The sequence below is a fragment of the Myxocyprinus asiaticus genome, chromosome 41 (genome assembly GCF_019703515.2).
Source record: "Myxocyprinus asiaticus isolate MX2 ecotype Aquarium Trade chromosome 41, UBuf_Myxa_2, whole genome shotgun sequence".
In the NCBI taxonomy this organism is placed as follows: domain Eukaryota; kingdom Metazoa; phylum Chordata; class Actinopteri; order Cypriniformes; family Catostomidae; genus Myxocyprinus; species Myxocyprinus asiaticus.
Window position 1 is genome coordinate 22,018,244 of NC_059384.1, and position 16,153 is coordinate 22,034,396.

General features: G+C 38.1%; 1 protein-coding gene and 1 long non-coding RNA gene across 6 annotated transcripts in view; one reads left to right on the top strand and one right to left on the bottom strand.

Annotated features, from left to right (window-relative positions):
- The window catches only part of LOC127431424 (double-stranded RNA-binding protein Staufen homolog 2), a 170,763-nt gene that overhangs the window by 111,387 nt on the left and 43,223 nt on the right, over positions 1 to 16,153 (bottom strand). For all 5 annotated transcript variants that reach the window (XM_051681806.1, XM_051681804.1, XM_051681807.1 and 2 more), the window contains exons 8-9: positions 5,488 to 5,700; positions 4,643 to 4,780 (exon numbers count right to left, since the gene is read on the bottom strand). In XM_051681806.1, the coding sequence (XP_051537766.1) occupies positions 4,643 to 4,780; positions 5,488 to 5,700 (351 nt within the window). The remainder of the gene's footprint in view (positions 1 to 4,642; positions 4,781 to 5,487; positions 5,701 to 16,153) is intronic.
- LOC127431438 (uncharacterized) lies at positions 420 to 2,948 on the top strand. Its single transcript, XR_007895608.1, has 3 exons — positions 420 to 735; positions 893 to 969; positions 2,108 to 2,948. It is a non-coding gene; the product is annotated as an uncharacterized LOC127431438 (long non-coding RNA).

Below are 16,153 nucleotides of genomic sequence, written 5' to 3' on the forward strand. Positions count from 1 at the left end.
ACAGGAACACCAGCCTATCCAGCGTGTGGAGGCAATACCTTTAATGTAAATGTCTACAGTACTACTAGGGAGTTTGTATGAACAAGAGAAAACCATTTGCTTTTTTTTTTTTTTTGGCATGACTTAATATTTTTTGGCATGACTCATTACAGTTACCACTAGTGACTAAACAGCAGTTGGATTATTTAAATCAAATGTAAGTTTCTTTTTCCTTCATGCAGCAACAAAACTAGGACCTTTAATAAAATAAGCCACAATAATACATCAAAGGTGGTCTGAAAAAGTCTGAACAAAATTGCCTGTAAAAACAAACTACAAGGAGGCCAAACGCTGCCAAAAAAATACAACCACAATCAATCTGTTGTAGTTTATTTTCAAGCAGAAAATGGTGATGTCAAACCTGAATATAAAACAATCTCTAACCCAGAAAACTATCTTTCCATATTTATTAGGAGCAAAGCAGCAGGTGGGGAAGATGGTGTGTGGATGAAACCCTGAAAACAGACACGTATTGATGCTCACAGGCCAGAGGGGAACAATGTGGAAATTTTAGAAGCGACTAGGCCACACAAAAGAAACACACACAAGCAGAGTCTAATGCAACAGTGAAAGGAGCATGGAGAATCAGTTAGAGGCTGCGTTACCACACGCTCACAAATTTAAAGCATGGATTATCGGACGAGAGACAGGGATGAGGAACTCCAACTTGGATGCTGCTTGATACTTGCTTTGTGTGTATGTGCATTTATGTGTGGTAGTGCTGGAAGAGTCTCTTCATAATGTACAGTACTGTGCAAAATTTTAGGCACTTGGGAAAAATGTTGCATAGTGTGGATGTCTTCAAAAGTAATGAAATAAATAGTTTTCATTTATCACTTAATGTCATACAAAGTAATCAGAACTCAGGGGAGAGTGAGCGCTGTGACGGCAATGATGAAGAAAGAGAGACCGGTGGATCCGTGACAAAAGGTGCATGATTGAGATATATTAATATATATTACTATTATAATATATTATTATAATTATCATTTGTTTACAAATTATAATAATATTTAAGTTGAATGGGTTCCAAAAAATAACTATGTGAATGAAAAGTGAGCTGATATCTTACAACTAAATTGAACAAAAAAAGAGATCTGAATCTTTAAAGTCCAGATACAAGTTGAAAAATTTTGCAAAAAATAAATAAATAAATAATAATAAAAAAACCGGCTTCTTTTCTACTGATGACTTATACTGGAATTACTGTTAATTTTGCTGCTGCATTATCCAGTATACTAGTTAACAATAAAGTTTCTTAATAAGCTATACATTTATATTGAAATAATGTGTAGTTAGAGGTTTGTGTTTCTTTACATATTAAAGAGCATACCCAATTAGTTCCATACAATAATGTAAAGATATTCTAAACAGATTATGCAAAAAAACAACACTAGTATCAGATCGGAATCGATATCGGCCAATACTGAGATTTCCGATATCGGAATCGGATCAGAAGAGAAAAAGTGGTATCGGTGCATCCCTAGTAGAGACTTCTCGCAATCCACCGCGGCATCCACGCACAACTCACCACGTGCCCCACCGAGAGCCAACCACATTATAGCGACCACGAGGAGGTTACCCCATGTGACTCTACCCCCCCAGCAATCGGACCAATTTGGTTGCTTTAGGAGACCTGGCTGGAGTCACTCAGCATGCCCTGTGATTCGAACTAACGAAATCCAGGGGTGGTAGTCTGCGTCTTTACTCGCTGAGTTACCCAGGCCCCACACAATTCTGGCTTGTTAATAATTCCAAGAATATCAAAATCCACAAAAGGAGGTAGATCCTTTTCATATTTGGCTCCTAAACTATGGAGTAGTCTCCTAAAAACTGTTCGGGACGCAGACACACTCACTCAGTTTAAGTCTAGACTAAAGACTCATCTATTTAGCCAGGCATACAACTAATTTATCCATCAACTCACAATTGGGCTGCTTTAGTTAGGTCTGCCAGAACCAGAAACATCTATCACGATCTATAACGCTGCATAAAATTGAATGGCATCTACGTTAATATTATTCTATTTGTTTCCATGTCTTAACCATGTCTCAATTCATATCCCGAGGTTACCAGAGTCAGCCAGATCCAGCTCCATTCCTGCTTGGTGTCAGACTCCACTGCTACGTGTTGTTGACAAACTACAGCCGGTGCTAGCCAGACATCACTTCATTCTTTTGACTTCAAAGGATGAACTGATGCCAACTCCAACTGTAAGACATCGGATACTTCATATGCCACTGCCTGAACCTTGGCCTTAGGATGGACCCCACCGATCCTCACCGAAATGACCTGCCATTTGAACTGCGATGCACCTCACTGATCTCTGCCTGCATCACCTTTGTCTATTGATGAACTACAATCTTGAAATGGAATAAATAGACTATAATTTAATTGCCAACAAAAGCCTTCATCAGCCAACTAACAAAGGACAATGCATCTATGTGAACTTCTGCAGTTAATTCAGGATGAACTTCAAAAACATTAGTCAATCTTACAGTTAATAAAAAATATTTTTTTAAACACTGGACCTTAATGCTCAATGTACAAATTTTAAACCATGACTTGCACTGCACACAAATAACTAGTACTGGCAATAAATTCATGTTGTTTAGCCAGAGGGGAACTGGCCCCCACAGTGAGCCTGGTTTCTCCCAAGGTTATTTTTCTCTATTAACCAATATCTTATGGAGTTTTGTGTTCAGCTTGCTCACAGAGGTTCTAAATACAATTATTATTTAATTTCTATACACAATTTACAATCATATTTAATCAAACTACACAATGATCACTCCAAGACATTAGATATTATAGTTTCATTTTTTGTTAATGCATGATTTCCTGTAAAGCTACTTTGAAACGATGTGTGTTGTGAAAAGCGCTATACAAATAAAAATGACTTAATTACTCTTCTACACTCTACATTACTCTTGAATTCCTCCACGCTAGGCCACTTTACTCAACTCTTAATGACTCTACTTGAAATTACTCTACTACACTCTACTTTGAATTACTCTACTTCATTCAAATTTACTCCACTCTGTTCCACTCTCCTCTAAATTTCTCTTTTACACTCTACATTACTCCATTCTAAATTGCTCTACTTCACTCTACTCTGAATTACACTTCTATCCTTTACTCTAAATCACTCTACCACTCTCCCCTCTAAATTACTCTACACTACTCAACTTTACTCCACTCTACTCTTTTCTTAATTACACTGCTACACTCTACATAACTTTAATTTCTCACTCTAGGACATTTTAATCAACTCTAAATGACTGCACTCTACTCTAAATTACTCTACTACACTCTCCTCTAAATTACTCTTTTACTCCACTATAAATTGCTCTAATGTACTCAACTCTTTAATTACTCTACTACACTCAACTGTGCTCCAGTCTTCTCTAAATTACTCTACTCCACTCAACTTTACTCCACTGTTCTCTTCACTTAATTACTCCACTACACTCTACATTACTCTTTAATTCCTCCACTCTACAATACTCTACTCCACTATAAATTACTCTGCCACACTTTATTCTAAATTACTTGACCAAACTCTACTCTTAAATTACTCATAATTACTCTAGTACACTCTGAATTACTCCACCACACTCTACTCTAAATTACTCTACTACACTCTATTCTAGATAATTCTACTCTAATTTACTCTACTACACTTTACTGTATTTTAGTCCACTCTACTCTAAATTACTGCACTCTACTCTGAATTAATCTACTTCACTCAATTCTACTCCATTCTGCTCCACTCTCCTCTAAATTACTCTTTTACACTCTACATTATTCCACTCTAAATTGCTCTATTACACTATACTCTATAATTACTCTACTACACTCTAATCTGAATTAATCTACTCCACTCAAATTTACATCACTCTACTCTTCTCTTAATTTAAAAGTAATTAATTGAAAATCAGTAACTAATCTGATTACAAGAATTTAAAATGTAATGTATTACATTACTTTTTGAATAAAAAATAATTTGATTACAGTAACTAATTACTTGGTAATAGGATACACCCACCACTGCTCATAATTACTCTACTCTGAATTACTCTACCACACTCGACTCTAAATTACTCTACTCTCAATTACTCTACTACATTTCAAAAGCAGTAATGCAGTGTGAAATATAAACAAAACTGTGAATGCATGAAAAAAAAGTTTTACAATTCAATACAAAGCAACAGCCCTGGGATTTGAAAAGTGTTGGCTTGTGCAAGAGGTCAAGGGCATAAATACACTTACATGATAATATAGGCACAAACCTTTGCACAAAGTTGCATTTTAAAGCTGTGCTTGTATATACAGGGACACATTATCCCAAAAAATCATCTAAATTAAGACTAATTATCTATTAACTACTGCTATGGGTAGATGATGAATGAGAGATTGTGAGTGTGTGACTGCGTGACTTTGACAGCGCTGAAGGTCAGCAGTAATCAGAGCCGGAGGAGATGACAGTCTTTGTGATTAAGACAGATTGCACAGTGGGAGGTTATCAGCGTTTGTCCAAGACTCCATCCTTAGTATTTCTTTCACTTTACACCTCCTGATTCTCTCTCTCAGTGTAATGTACCTGCATGATGAATTCTCTGCGGCGGGGCATCCCTCTCTCTGACAGCAGCATATATTCTGGTTCCTTCTCCTTTTTAGCTTGTTGAATCTGAGCCAGTCTGCTAATAGGGTTCATGCCCTGTCCATACTCTGGTCCTGTCTGAGAGAGACATTGAGAATGAAAAAGAGAATGAGAAAGAGGATGAGAGACACTGATAAAGCAGACGGACAGCTGGTTAATGTTCACGTCAGTACACCTGTCAAGAGAATGAAGAAGGAGGAGGATGATTGAGTGAATGAGTGAGTGAGCCACTGAACATGCTTTTTCAGAAAGCAGGCTCAAGTAATAAAAAGAATGCTGTGCTTCCTCAGTTCCTTGTGTGCTTACATAGTGGTTGATCATTGATATAGAATTAAACACTTTAAATCATGCAAAATACATACCATAATTATATTTTTAAAAATGATAGCTCTGGCTCTATCTTCTTATTGGATGAACCACATTTAAAGTCATTGAAATATACTCTAAATACACATATCTGTGAACGCACAGCAGTTAAATTCTGAAAGACTGCATCAATTGATGCACTTTTTGGCATTATCTTGTTAGGTATTATCTTGTTATTATTACAAGGTAATTATTATTAAGACGTAATTTTATTAATAATTGTATTATTACATGTAATTTTTAAAAATGCATGTAGCAAATTGGGGTTTTCAATGTATTGAAAACACCATACAGGGATACACTTATGGAATGCCATGAGTAAATGTGAGTAATGATGACAGAATTTTCATTTTTGGGTATACTGTCCCTTTAAGACAGGATACACCATTCCAAATGGTTCCACTCTTAAATGGACCCACCTTTAATATAGTCTTGGGCCGTTTCTTGTAATGCACTTTGGGTTTCTCCACTACAGGAAGGACTGGCAGCTTTTTCAGTTCCTGTAAGATGGAGAGGGCCGCTCTTTTTTTAGAGAGTTTCTTGCTGTTCCCATCTCCCTCCGCCGAGAACTCTCCCACCGTCACGCGTGTGAGAAAACTCTTCATGTGTGGGGGTCCACTTTCCTTCAGGACCTGAGGGGCATGTAATGAACACAGTTACACAAGAAAATACATATGCATGCAGCTCATCAGCCGAGGTGGAAACAGCAGTTATTCCAGTCACGCCTTTCACACCCTCTTTCTCTCTGGCCCTCAGGCCATGTCTGCTGCATGTACAATCTCTTACTTTTGCCCTGTCTCTCTTCCTCTCTCTCAGCAGAGGAAATGGGAATACTGCTAATCAGACGCAGTACATCCGAGCAGTCTGGTCTAACATCAAGATTACAAACTCATATATAGAGAGACCACTGGAACGCAGTCTTAAACATGCACATCCAGTATGAATATAGGACTATGATTATGTATGAATATAGATGAGAATTACCATCCACGCATTTTAATCCTGTCTAAGACTGTCTCCTAACCAAACTGTTGCGCAATGCGACACAATCACAGCCAATAATAAGTTATCTGATGTTTAATGTATAGTTATGTGGAGTGGGATTTTGGACCAATGAGGTTTCATAATGGGCGGGGCTACCCAGCATAACACTGCAGAAATCGAAACCAAGTGATGGTCGAAATGTCCTGCCACTCGTCGCTCAGCACTCAGTGATAATCTCTCGAAATTACTGATGAAACTGTTGACGAATGGTTTGTTGATTTTGTCAACAGTAACGAAGACGAAAAAGACGCATCATGACGATAATTAAAAGGTTTTAATTAAAAAAAAACTGTTGATGAAAATATGACGAGACAAAAATACTGCAAGACATTAACAATGAACTAACACTGTTTTTTTCTTCTTTTTTTCTGTTTTTTTAAGAAAGAAAAATTTAGAAAGAATTAAACCAAATAATTCAGTCATAGTACGTTGGGGATTTCCCCACTTTAGCTTTGTGAGCTGAAAGAGCTGAACACCTACATTTACATTTGCAGACACTTTATCCAAAGTACTTACAAATGACTTACTAATTGAACACAATCAATTAGTCATACAAAAATCAACAATATCTGCACTGTCAAGTTCCCAGATTAGCTAGAGTAGTATAACACCTGTACAATGAACTTAACTAAAGGGTTAATTACCTCACTCAAACGCATTCTATATCAGCCATATCCACAACATTAACATAATATTACATTATGTAACAATATCTTACATCTGCACTGACAATGAAGAGAATGGACAGGTGATCTAATGCGCAAGTCACTTGCGTTGTGAATATATTGTTTCCTTTAAAAAAAAAAATGCTACACATACACTTATCAGCCACAACATTGAAAACCACCTGCCTAATATTGTGTAGGTCCCCCTCGTGCCACCAAAACAGTGCCAACCCGCATCTCAGAATAGCATTCTGAGATAATATTCTTCTCACCACAATTGTACAGAGCGGTTATCTGAGTTACCATATACATTGTCAGTTCGAACCAGTCTGGCCATTCTCTATTGACCTCTCTCATCAGCAAGGCGTTTCCATCTACAGAACTGACGCTCATTTTATGTTTTTTGTTTTTGGCACCATTCGGAGTAAATTCTAGAGATCGTTGTGTGTGAAAATCCCAGGAGATCAGCAGTTACAGAAATACTCAAATCAGCCCATCTGACACCAACAATCATCCATATGATTATCTAATCAGCCAATCGTGTGGCAGCCGTGCAATGCATAACATCAGGCAGATATGGGTCAGGGGCTTCAGTTAATTTTCACATCAACTATCAGAATGGGGAAAAAATGTGATCTCAATAATTTGGACCGTGGCATGGTTGTTGGTGCCAGATGGGCTGGTTTGAGTATTTCTGTAACTGCTGATCTCCTGGGATTTTCATGAAAAACAGTCTCTAGAGTTCACTCAGAATGTTGCCAAAAACAAGGCAGTTCTGTGGACAGAAATGCCTTGTTGATTAGAGAGGTCAACTGAGAATGGCCAGACTGGTTCGAACTGGCAAAGTATATGGTAACTAAGATAACTGCTCTGTACAATTGTGGTGAGAAGAATATTATCTCAGAATGCTATTCTGAGATGCGGGTTGGCGCTGTTTTGGCGACACGAGGGGGACCTACACAATATTTGGCTGGTGGTTTTAATGTTGTGGCTGATTGGTGTATTTCCGATGTAATATCCTTAGCTGTCTAAACGTGAGGTATTCTCAAAAGATTAACTTCTAAAAAGTAGCAAATACTTCAGTATTTACATTTTACGCTATTATATAGCTAAAATGTTTATTTTTGTCAACTAAACTGATATGCCATTTTAGTCAGTAACACTGATTAGTAAAATAAATAAATATGACATGATGAAATATTATTTAAAGGACAAAGACAAATTATGACTATAATGAAAAAAACTGTGAAAAAAAACTGCTCGGCACTGTCGCCGGTGGTTAGGACAAAAACTCGAATTCACATTGAAGAGATAGCTTTTATCGTAAGAGTTTTATCTTTTATGGACATAGTGTTAGGAACGAAACGTACTCTACATAGATACATGAATGAAAACACCTCTAGCCACACAAGCTTGATTTCAAGCATTAATGCTTTTCCAAATGTGTCAATTAACAAAACTTGTATTGCATTTTCAGCATTGCCGCAATTAGGGAAGCAGGCATTAGCATAAACCGTTTTCTTCTAGGATTAGTTCTCTAACAGGTCAACTATTTTTATGGTGGAGGAACAGTTTGGAGACAATCTTGCAGAGCATGATAGTTAAAGTTAGTTAAATTAGCAACATGCTAATAGCTAGCTAGCTAACTGAATCATAACAAATCCAGTTTAATGGCACAGACATATGAAGGTAACTCCATCGTCCTTTTGAGTACTAACGTTTGTTAACACAGAGACACAAGAACACACGTTAAGAATGCACAAAGGGATTGCACTTTTCCATCTGCGTTTGCATACTAGCATAGAGTATAATTACAACCTTTAAATTTCTGGGTGTTGTTATTTTGTGTTATTCTGGAAGAATAGAGGAACAATATCTCCCATTTCTCACCAATGTTGCCGTGAGAAACCAAAGGTTTATGTCACGCATGTGTAATCATTTTTACTTCCTGTGACATCATCACTATGGTGGAGGGAACAGGTGAGCAGCTCTGAGCTTTTAAGGGCAACACTGGGGGGATTGAATTTCACACAGACCCACACACACAGCTGAGGGTGGGCCTCTGTGTGCTCAGTCAGAACTGAAAGTTATCCGTCTCTAGAGAGCCCTCCTCACATCCTCTCTTCACACACATGACCACTCTGGCATTCACACAAACATGTGACACTCCAGTGAAATGAGGCTCAGCTGAGAAGAGCCTTATCACCACACAAACTCACAACTATTGGTGATTATCACATCTGATTCAAATAAAACAGCAAATATTACTAAGCTTCAAAGCTTACAGAAATGAAGCCTTGAAGGCCCATGTCATTTCAAGCCAAAATGCAATGCCTTGAAGGAATAGTTCACCCAAAAATGAAAATTCTGTATTTATTTACTCACCCTTATGTAAACCCATATGCTTTTATTCCAATGGAACACAAAACAAATATTAAGAAACGTCCCACAGCTATTTTGCATACTATGAGAGATCATAGTGACAATGGCTATCAAGCTCCGAAAAGGATGAAAAAAAAATAACAAAAGTAGTCCATACTACTAAAAAGTAGTCCATACAACTCCTGCGCTATGATTTTTTTGAACTCATACAATAGCTTTACGTGGATAGATCACAAATTTAAAGGTGCACACAAAGCTATTGTATGTGTTCATGAGACTTGGAATATGTGGGGACCTATGATTTCCACGATGCAAAAAAACACAGACGGAATCACAGAATCGAGTCATAAAAACGAAATTAACTACAAAACACTGAATGTCACGGTATTTAACATAATTGGGATTATTTGAATGTATGAAAGCACAATTAATCAAAGTAAAATCATGATATGCCCTAGTATGATTAGTGAGCCACAAAAGGCTGAGATTTAACTAAACAAATATGCAGTCTGCATGTACCTCATCATAAACATCAACACGTTATGTGAGTGTTTAGATGAGAAAGAGCAAGGCACTTATTTACTATGAAGTGCGCAGAATATGCAGACTATATATTAATATAATAAAACTGCACCCTTTTGCAGTTTAATATGCACATTAAGCCATATAGCAAAGTGCTTATCCTGATGTGAGAAGCTGAAATCAAAAGCAGAATGAAAGTGCATCATTCGTTTTTTCACCAAAATAAAAGCTTAATTTAAGTAGACAAATGAAATTGAAGAAATTCTGACAAATATATTACTACTGTATAGTAAAATGTAATATTCAATGCAGTATTAATAAATAGTATTATTATTAATAATAATATCAATAATCATTACATTATATTTAAGCAATCTCGCAAGTAAGAGTGCAGTTGTACTAAAGTTTTCATCAATGCTTTCATTAATACTGACTCCAATGTTGTGGATTGTGTTGCTGTGAGGATCTGCAAGCACTTCATTTGATAAAAAAAAAAGCAATGGTATTTTAAAATGTAACTGTAAAAGTTTTCGTTTGAATCAAGTTCTATGAATTTATCTGATTAGACAGTTTTTTTGATGATCAAATTTAAGAAAACTTAAAAATGAAATTCAGGAAAAATAAAACAGAATTTTAGAAAAAATAAAAATATTAAAAAGCATAAACCAGCAACAACACTAGCGGGACTAAGGTGGAACCTTTGGGATGTGTCGACCCAAAGTCATTACACAGAGATTTAATGCCCATTGCAATGAATATGCAACCTAGGGGGAGTAGTTATTTCAATAAGATAACCTCCCACTAAGACTTTGGGAAACATTTAATCGTACTTGAATTGGTGCTATTTTAGTGCATTTCTATATTTATACTATGGAAGGCTTTTTTTGGAAAATGTGGCAGCGGGGGCGTGGTCGAGCATTCGTCCGGAGAGAGAGAAAGTGGGAAGTGTGCACACACCTGAGTGCTATAATGTCTATCACCTTTTCTGATTGCAGTAAGCACTGGGGAAAGCGATATAAAGGGACCACGCCAGAGACGAGGGAGAGAGAATGCGCACACTTTCAAAATGTGCAATTAATCACAATTAACTATTAAAAAAAATGCAATTAATCGCGATAAAAATTTTAATCGACTGTCAGCACGAGAAAAAATAAACACTTTTCATAGGGCCCTAAATATGGTGCATGAGTCTTATGGACTACTTTTATAATGCCTTTATGACACTTTTTGGAGCTTGACAGTCCCAGTTCCTACTCACTTTTATTGTAAGAAGAAAAGAAGTCAGGACATTCTTCTAAACACCTAATTTTGTGTCCCACAGAAGAAGAAAAATCATATGGGTTTTGAGTGACACAAGAGTGAGTAAATGATGACAGAAATTCAATTTTTGATCAAACTATCCCTCAACACAGCTGAATGGTAGCCTAGCCACACATCATTAATCTTCATCTGTAAACTCCTAATCCCCAACAATCTGGGCTTTCATCTAAAGATGGCCAGAAACCGAGAAACACAAGAAAGCACTGTGCATTTCCCACAAACTTGACAGAGCAGCATGACCCAATATTTACTAGGACTTGATGTGGAATGCATTAGATCATCACACATAGATGTTACATAAGAATTTAGAATTCCTCTAGGTAAGCATCACTTTCTGCGCTCAAAATTAAGTGATGAAATTCTGGTGCACTTCCCTCTTGAAAATGGGAGCATGTCATTTCCAGCTCTCTTGCGAGGATGAGGTGTGGGGAAGGAAGGAAAAGAGCTTTAAGTTGTAAGTCTGTCATTCAGAGAACTCCTACAAAAACTATTTTGTAGGCTAAGAGTGGATATTTATCTGGGATGGCGCTAATTTACATCATCGGGGTCCGAAACTATCCTTGATTTCTCCGGCAGTCAGTGGTTATAAAATGAACAGAATTCAGCTATGAAGTAGTCAGGAAATTCTTAGGGAAAAGTGGCCAAGATGGCTAAGATTCTCCTTAAAGGAATATTCCAGAATCAATACAAGTTAATTTTCACTCACCCCTTCATTTCTTTAAAAAAAGTAAAAATCTGGGTTACAGTGAAGCACTTACAATGGAAGTGAATAGGGCCAATCTGTAAATGTTAAAATACTCAATGCCTCAAAAGTTAAGCCACAAAACATAACTCATATGCATTTTATCATGATTTTACTGTCATAAAATCGCTTACTAACCTTTCCTGTGTAAAGTTATTGCAAATTTTACAACTTAATTGCCATGACAATGTAGTGTCAACAAACAAATTAATACAAAAATTACAATTTAAACAACTTTACAACTCAAATAACACACAAGTTTTAACAGAATTAATATAAGTGCTTTTATAAAATTTTACGCTTCACATTTCTGTCTTCAAACCTTCCCAAGAGGAGGGACGAGTCAAATTTCTTTTTGTGGTAATCAACATAAGGCCAAAAAATGCTGTCGACCGTGCTTAAATTGTATTGAACCTGAAATATTCCTTTGTTATTAAAAGTTTTTATTGATTCCATATAACATATATATAAAAAATAAAAAATAAAAAAAAATAACAGAATATTTGGAATCACATTATATTAATTACAACCCTTCCTCCCGAAAATTAACCACCCCACCACCCAACACAAACAGATACCCCAGTGGTCAAATACAATTTACAAAGACACACAAACAGACAATAAAACAGAAGAAAATATTTAGAAATACATTTAAAAAAAGTATATGTTCAAAAACAAAAAGGCTACAACATACACATTTAAAACAACACGTCTCCCTCCACTGCCCCTCTCCGAGAGCCCTCCAAAAAGGCCAGATAGCTGCCCCACCTCCTGATGAACATATCCATGTTGCCTAGCCTTTTATATGACAACTCTTCCCAAGCTGCCACCCTGCCCATCTCCTCGCACCACTCACGAAACGAGGGGGCTCCAGCTGACTTCCATCCTCTGAGGATAACCTGTCTGGCCAGGATCCAATTCTTCATGTACTTATATCCTACATCAATGACCACCCCGTCACCCAAAATACAGAGCCTGGGGCAAAAGGAGATTTCTTGACCCTCAACCAGAACTCCTGTATCTTACGACACCCCCAAAAAACATCGGTGGTGTCTCCATCTTCTGAATGGCATCGCCAGCAGGTGGGTGTGTCCTTAAGACCAAACCTATACAATTTAGAAGGGGTCCAGTAAAATCTATGTAGAATCTTAAATTGCATAAGGCGCACCCTTGCATCTCTAGATGCAGACTTGACGTTTTTAAGAATCCTAGCCCCCACTCCCTCCTCCAAAAATCAAATTTAAATCTTCCTCCCATAATCTTTTGAGGGAATTTGAAGCTCTGTCCCCCAGACTCTGAATTAGCAGGGAGTAATACACTGATGCCTCATGACCTTTTCCAAAAGCAGTAATCAAGACTCCCAGAGTATCTGCCGCACTAGGGGGGTGCGTGCCACTCCCAAAAACAGTGCAGAGTAGGTGGCGCAGCTGTAAATACTTATAAAATTGAGATCTGGGAATCCCAAAATTTTGAATACTCAATACTCCACTCTCATATAGGTCACTGAGTGTATTAACACCCCTCACAATCCAATCTGACCAACAGAAAGGGGACTTATTAATGCATAGTTTAGGGTTCTGCCATATGCTTGAGGCTAGGTTTAAATAAATATCTGAATTAAACACACTGGACACTTTTTTCCATATCGAGTATAAATGCAAAATAACGGGGTGTGACTTAACTTCTCCGATTAATTTGATCGAAAGGCTTTGCAGAGGCGAGATAGGGGCAATACAAAACCAGGGAGGGGCTCTCTCAGGTGGAAGTGACCAATGAGCCAAATGTCTGAGACTGAATGCATAATAATAAAACAAAATCTTGGGTAGGCCTAACCCACCTTTATCAATCGGCCTATGTAACTTATTAAAATTTAACTTGGCACGCTTACCATTCCAAATGAAGGACTTCGCTATGCTATCAAATTGCTTGAAATAAGAGAGGGGGACATCTATAGGAAGAGATTGTAACAGGTAGTTGAATTTTGGAATACAATTCATTTTAATTACATTAACCTTCCCAATCATCGATAAGTTTAATGAAGCCCACCTGTCCACATCATTCAAAAACCTTTTTATTAAAGGATCAAAATTAACTCTGATTAAATCAGCCAAATTTGCTGGGAATAAAATTCCCAAATGCTTAATGCCCTGTTTGGGCTACTGGAAGGCGCCCGGCTGGAAGGCCGTTAATGGACAATACGCTGTCAAAGCCAAAGCTTCGGATTTAGACCAATTGACTTTGTATCCTGAGAATTTGGAAAAGGAATTATTAATTCTATGGAAGCAAGGCATAGATCTAGTGGGGTCGGAGACGAATAATAAAATATCATCTGCGTAAAGCAGAAGATTATGCGCCACACCTCCCGCAATCACCCCTGGAAAATCATCCTCCTTTCTTATCGCGGCTGATAATGGTTCCAGGGCAAGACAGAACAATAATGGGGAAAGAGGGCAACCCTGCCGAGTGCCCCTATTCAGAGTAAAATAATCTGAAATTAATCCATTTGTTTGTACCGCTGCTACAGGGTGTCTATAAAGTAACTTAATCCAACCAATAAATGTACTCCCGAACCCATACATTTCCAAAATCTTAAAAAGAATCCCATTCTACCATATTAAACGCCTTTTCGGCGTCAAGTGAGAAGGCAGCGACCAGAGACTGATCATTCACCACAGTCCACATGATACTGATGAGACGCCTGATGTTATCAGAAGAGCTGCGGCCCCGAATAAACCCCACCTGATCTATATGTATAAGAGATGTCATAACTTTACTTAATCAGTTTTTGACAACATTTTTACATCTAGCTGGATCAGGGAGATTGGACGGTAACTTTTACACTCGCTTGGATCTTTGTCCTTTTTAAGAATCAGACTGATCCGGGCTTGTGTCATGGTTGGAGGTAGCTTTCCATTCTTTTTTTTTTTTTTTTGAGATTTTTCCCCTTTTTCTCCCAATTTGGAATGCCCAATTCCCAAAGCGCTCTAAGTCCTGGTGGTCGCATAGTGATTTTGCCTCAGTACGGGTGGCGGAGGACGAATCCCAGTTGCCTCCACGTCTGGGACAGTCAACCCGCGCATCTTATCACGTGGCTTGTTGAGCGCGTTGCCACAGAGACATAGCGCGTGTGGAGGCTTCACGCCATCCACCGCGGCATCCACGCTCAATTCACCATGCGCCCCACCGAGAACAAACCACATTATAGCGACCACGAGGAGGTTACCCCATGTGACTCTACCCTCCCTAGCAACCGGGCCAATTTGGTTGCTTAGGAGACCTGGCTGGAGTCACCAGGGATTCGAACTGGTTGGAGTTTCAAGGGATTCGAACTAGCGAACTCCAGGGGTGGTAGCCAGCGTATTTTCAGTATAAACTTCTAACAAAAGTGGAGCCAGTTCTGTAGCATAGGACCTAAATAATTCTGCGGCAAAACCATCTGGCCCCAGAGCCTTGACAGTAGGTAGGGGCTTAATTACCTCGTCAAGCTCCTCCAAGGTTATATCAGAATCAAGAGAGTTTTTTTGCTCAGTCGTCAATTTAGGAAGATCTAATGGTTTCACAAACTTTCTAATATCTTCATCAGTAGACGAAGACGTGGAACTATAAAGATCAAGGCATTATTAATATCAATGGCCGAGGTAAAAAATGTCACCACCAGCAAATTTCACTGAAGGAATGGTAGAATGAGACTCTCTCAGCTTTATATATCTAGCCAAAAGCTTCCCTGCTTTGTCCCCCGACTCAAAGTATGACTGTCTTGCCCTGAATAACCAAAACTCCACTTTCTGGGACAAAATAGTATTATATCTATATTTCAATCGGGTAAATTCTCTGAGGCCATCAGATGACATACGGCGCTTCAGCTCTGCCTCTGCACTTTTAATATTTCCTTCCAACTCCACGAGTTCTCGTGCCTTGGATTTTTTGATGAATGAGGCATACTGTATGATTCGACCCCTAAGAACTGCCTTAAGTGCCTCCCAAGCCACACCCACAAAAGATACTGAAGACCAGTTGGTCTCCATATAAACATTGATTTCAGTCTTTAACATTTGTTGGAAATCAGGATTTTGCAAAAGGGATACATTAAGGCCCCAACTATATGATTTCTTTTTCTCTATATGTGGCAACACCTCTAAACTCACCAGGGCGTGATCTGAGACTAAGATGTTTCCAATTGAGCAATCAACAACAGATGAAATGAGGGATTCGGATATTTTTTTAAAATCTATTCTAGAATAAATCTTATGGACTGATGACAAAAATGTGTAGTCCCTACCAGATGGGTTCAAAAGTCTCCAAATATCTGCAAGACCAAGATTTGTACACATCCTGTGAAGCGTCAATGTTGCTCTAGGGGGCTTACACACTTTTGCTTCACTATGATCAAGGACTGAGTCCATCAAAAGA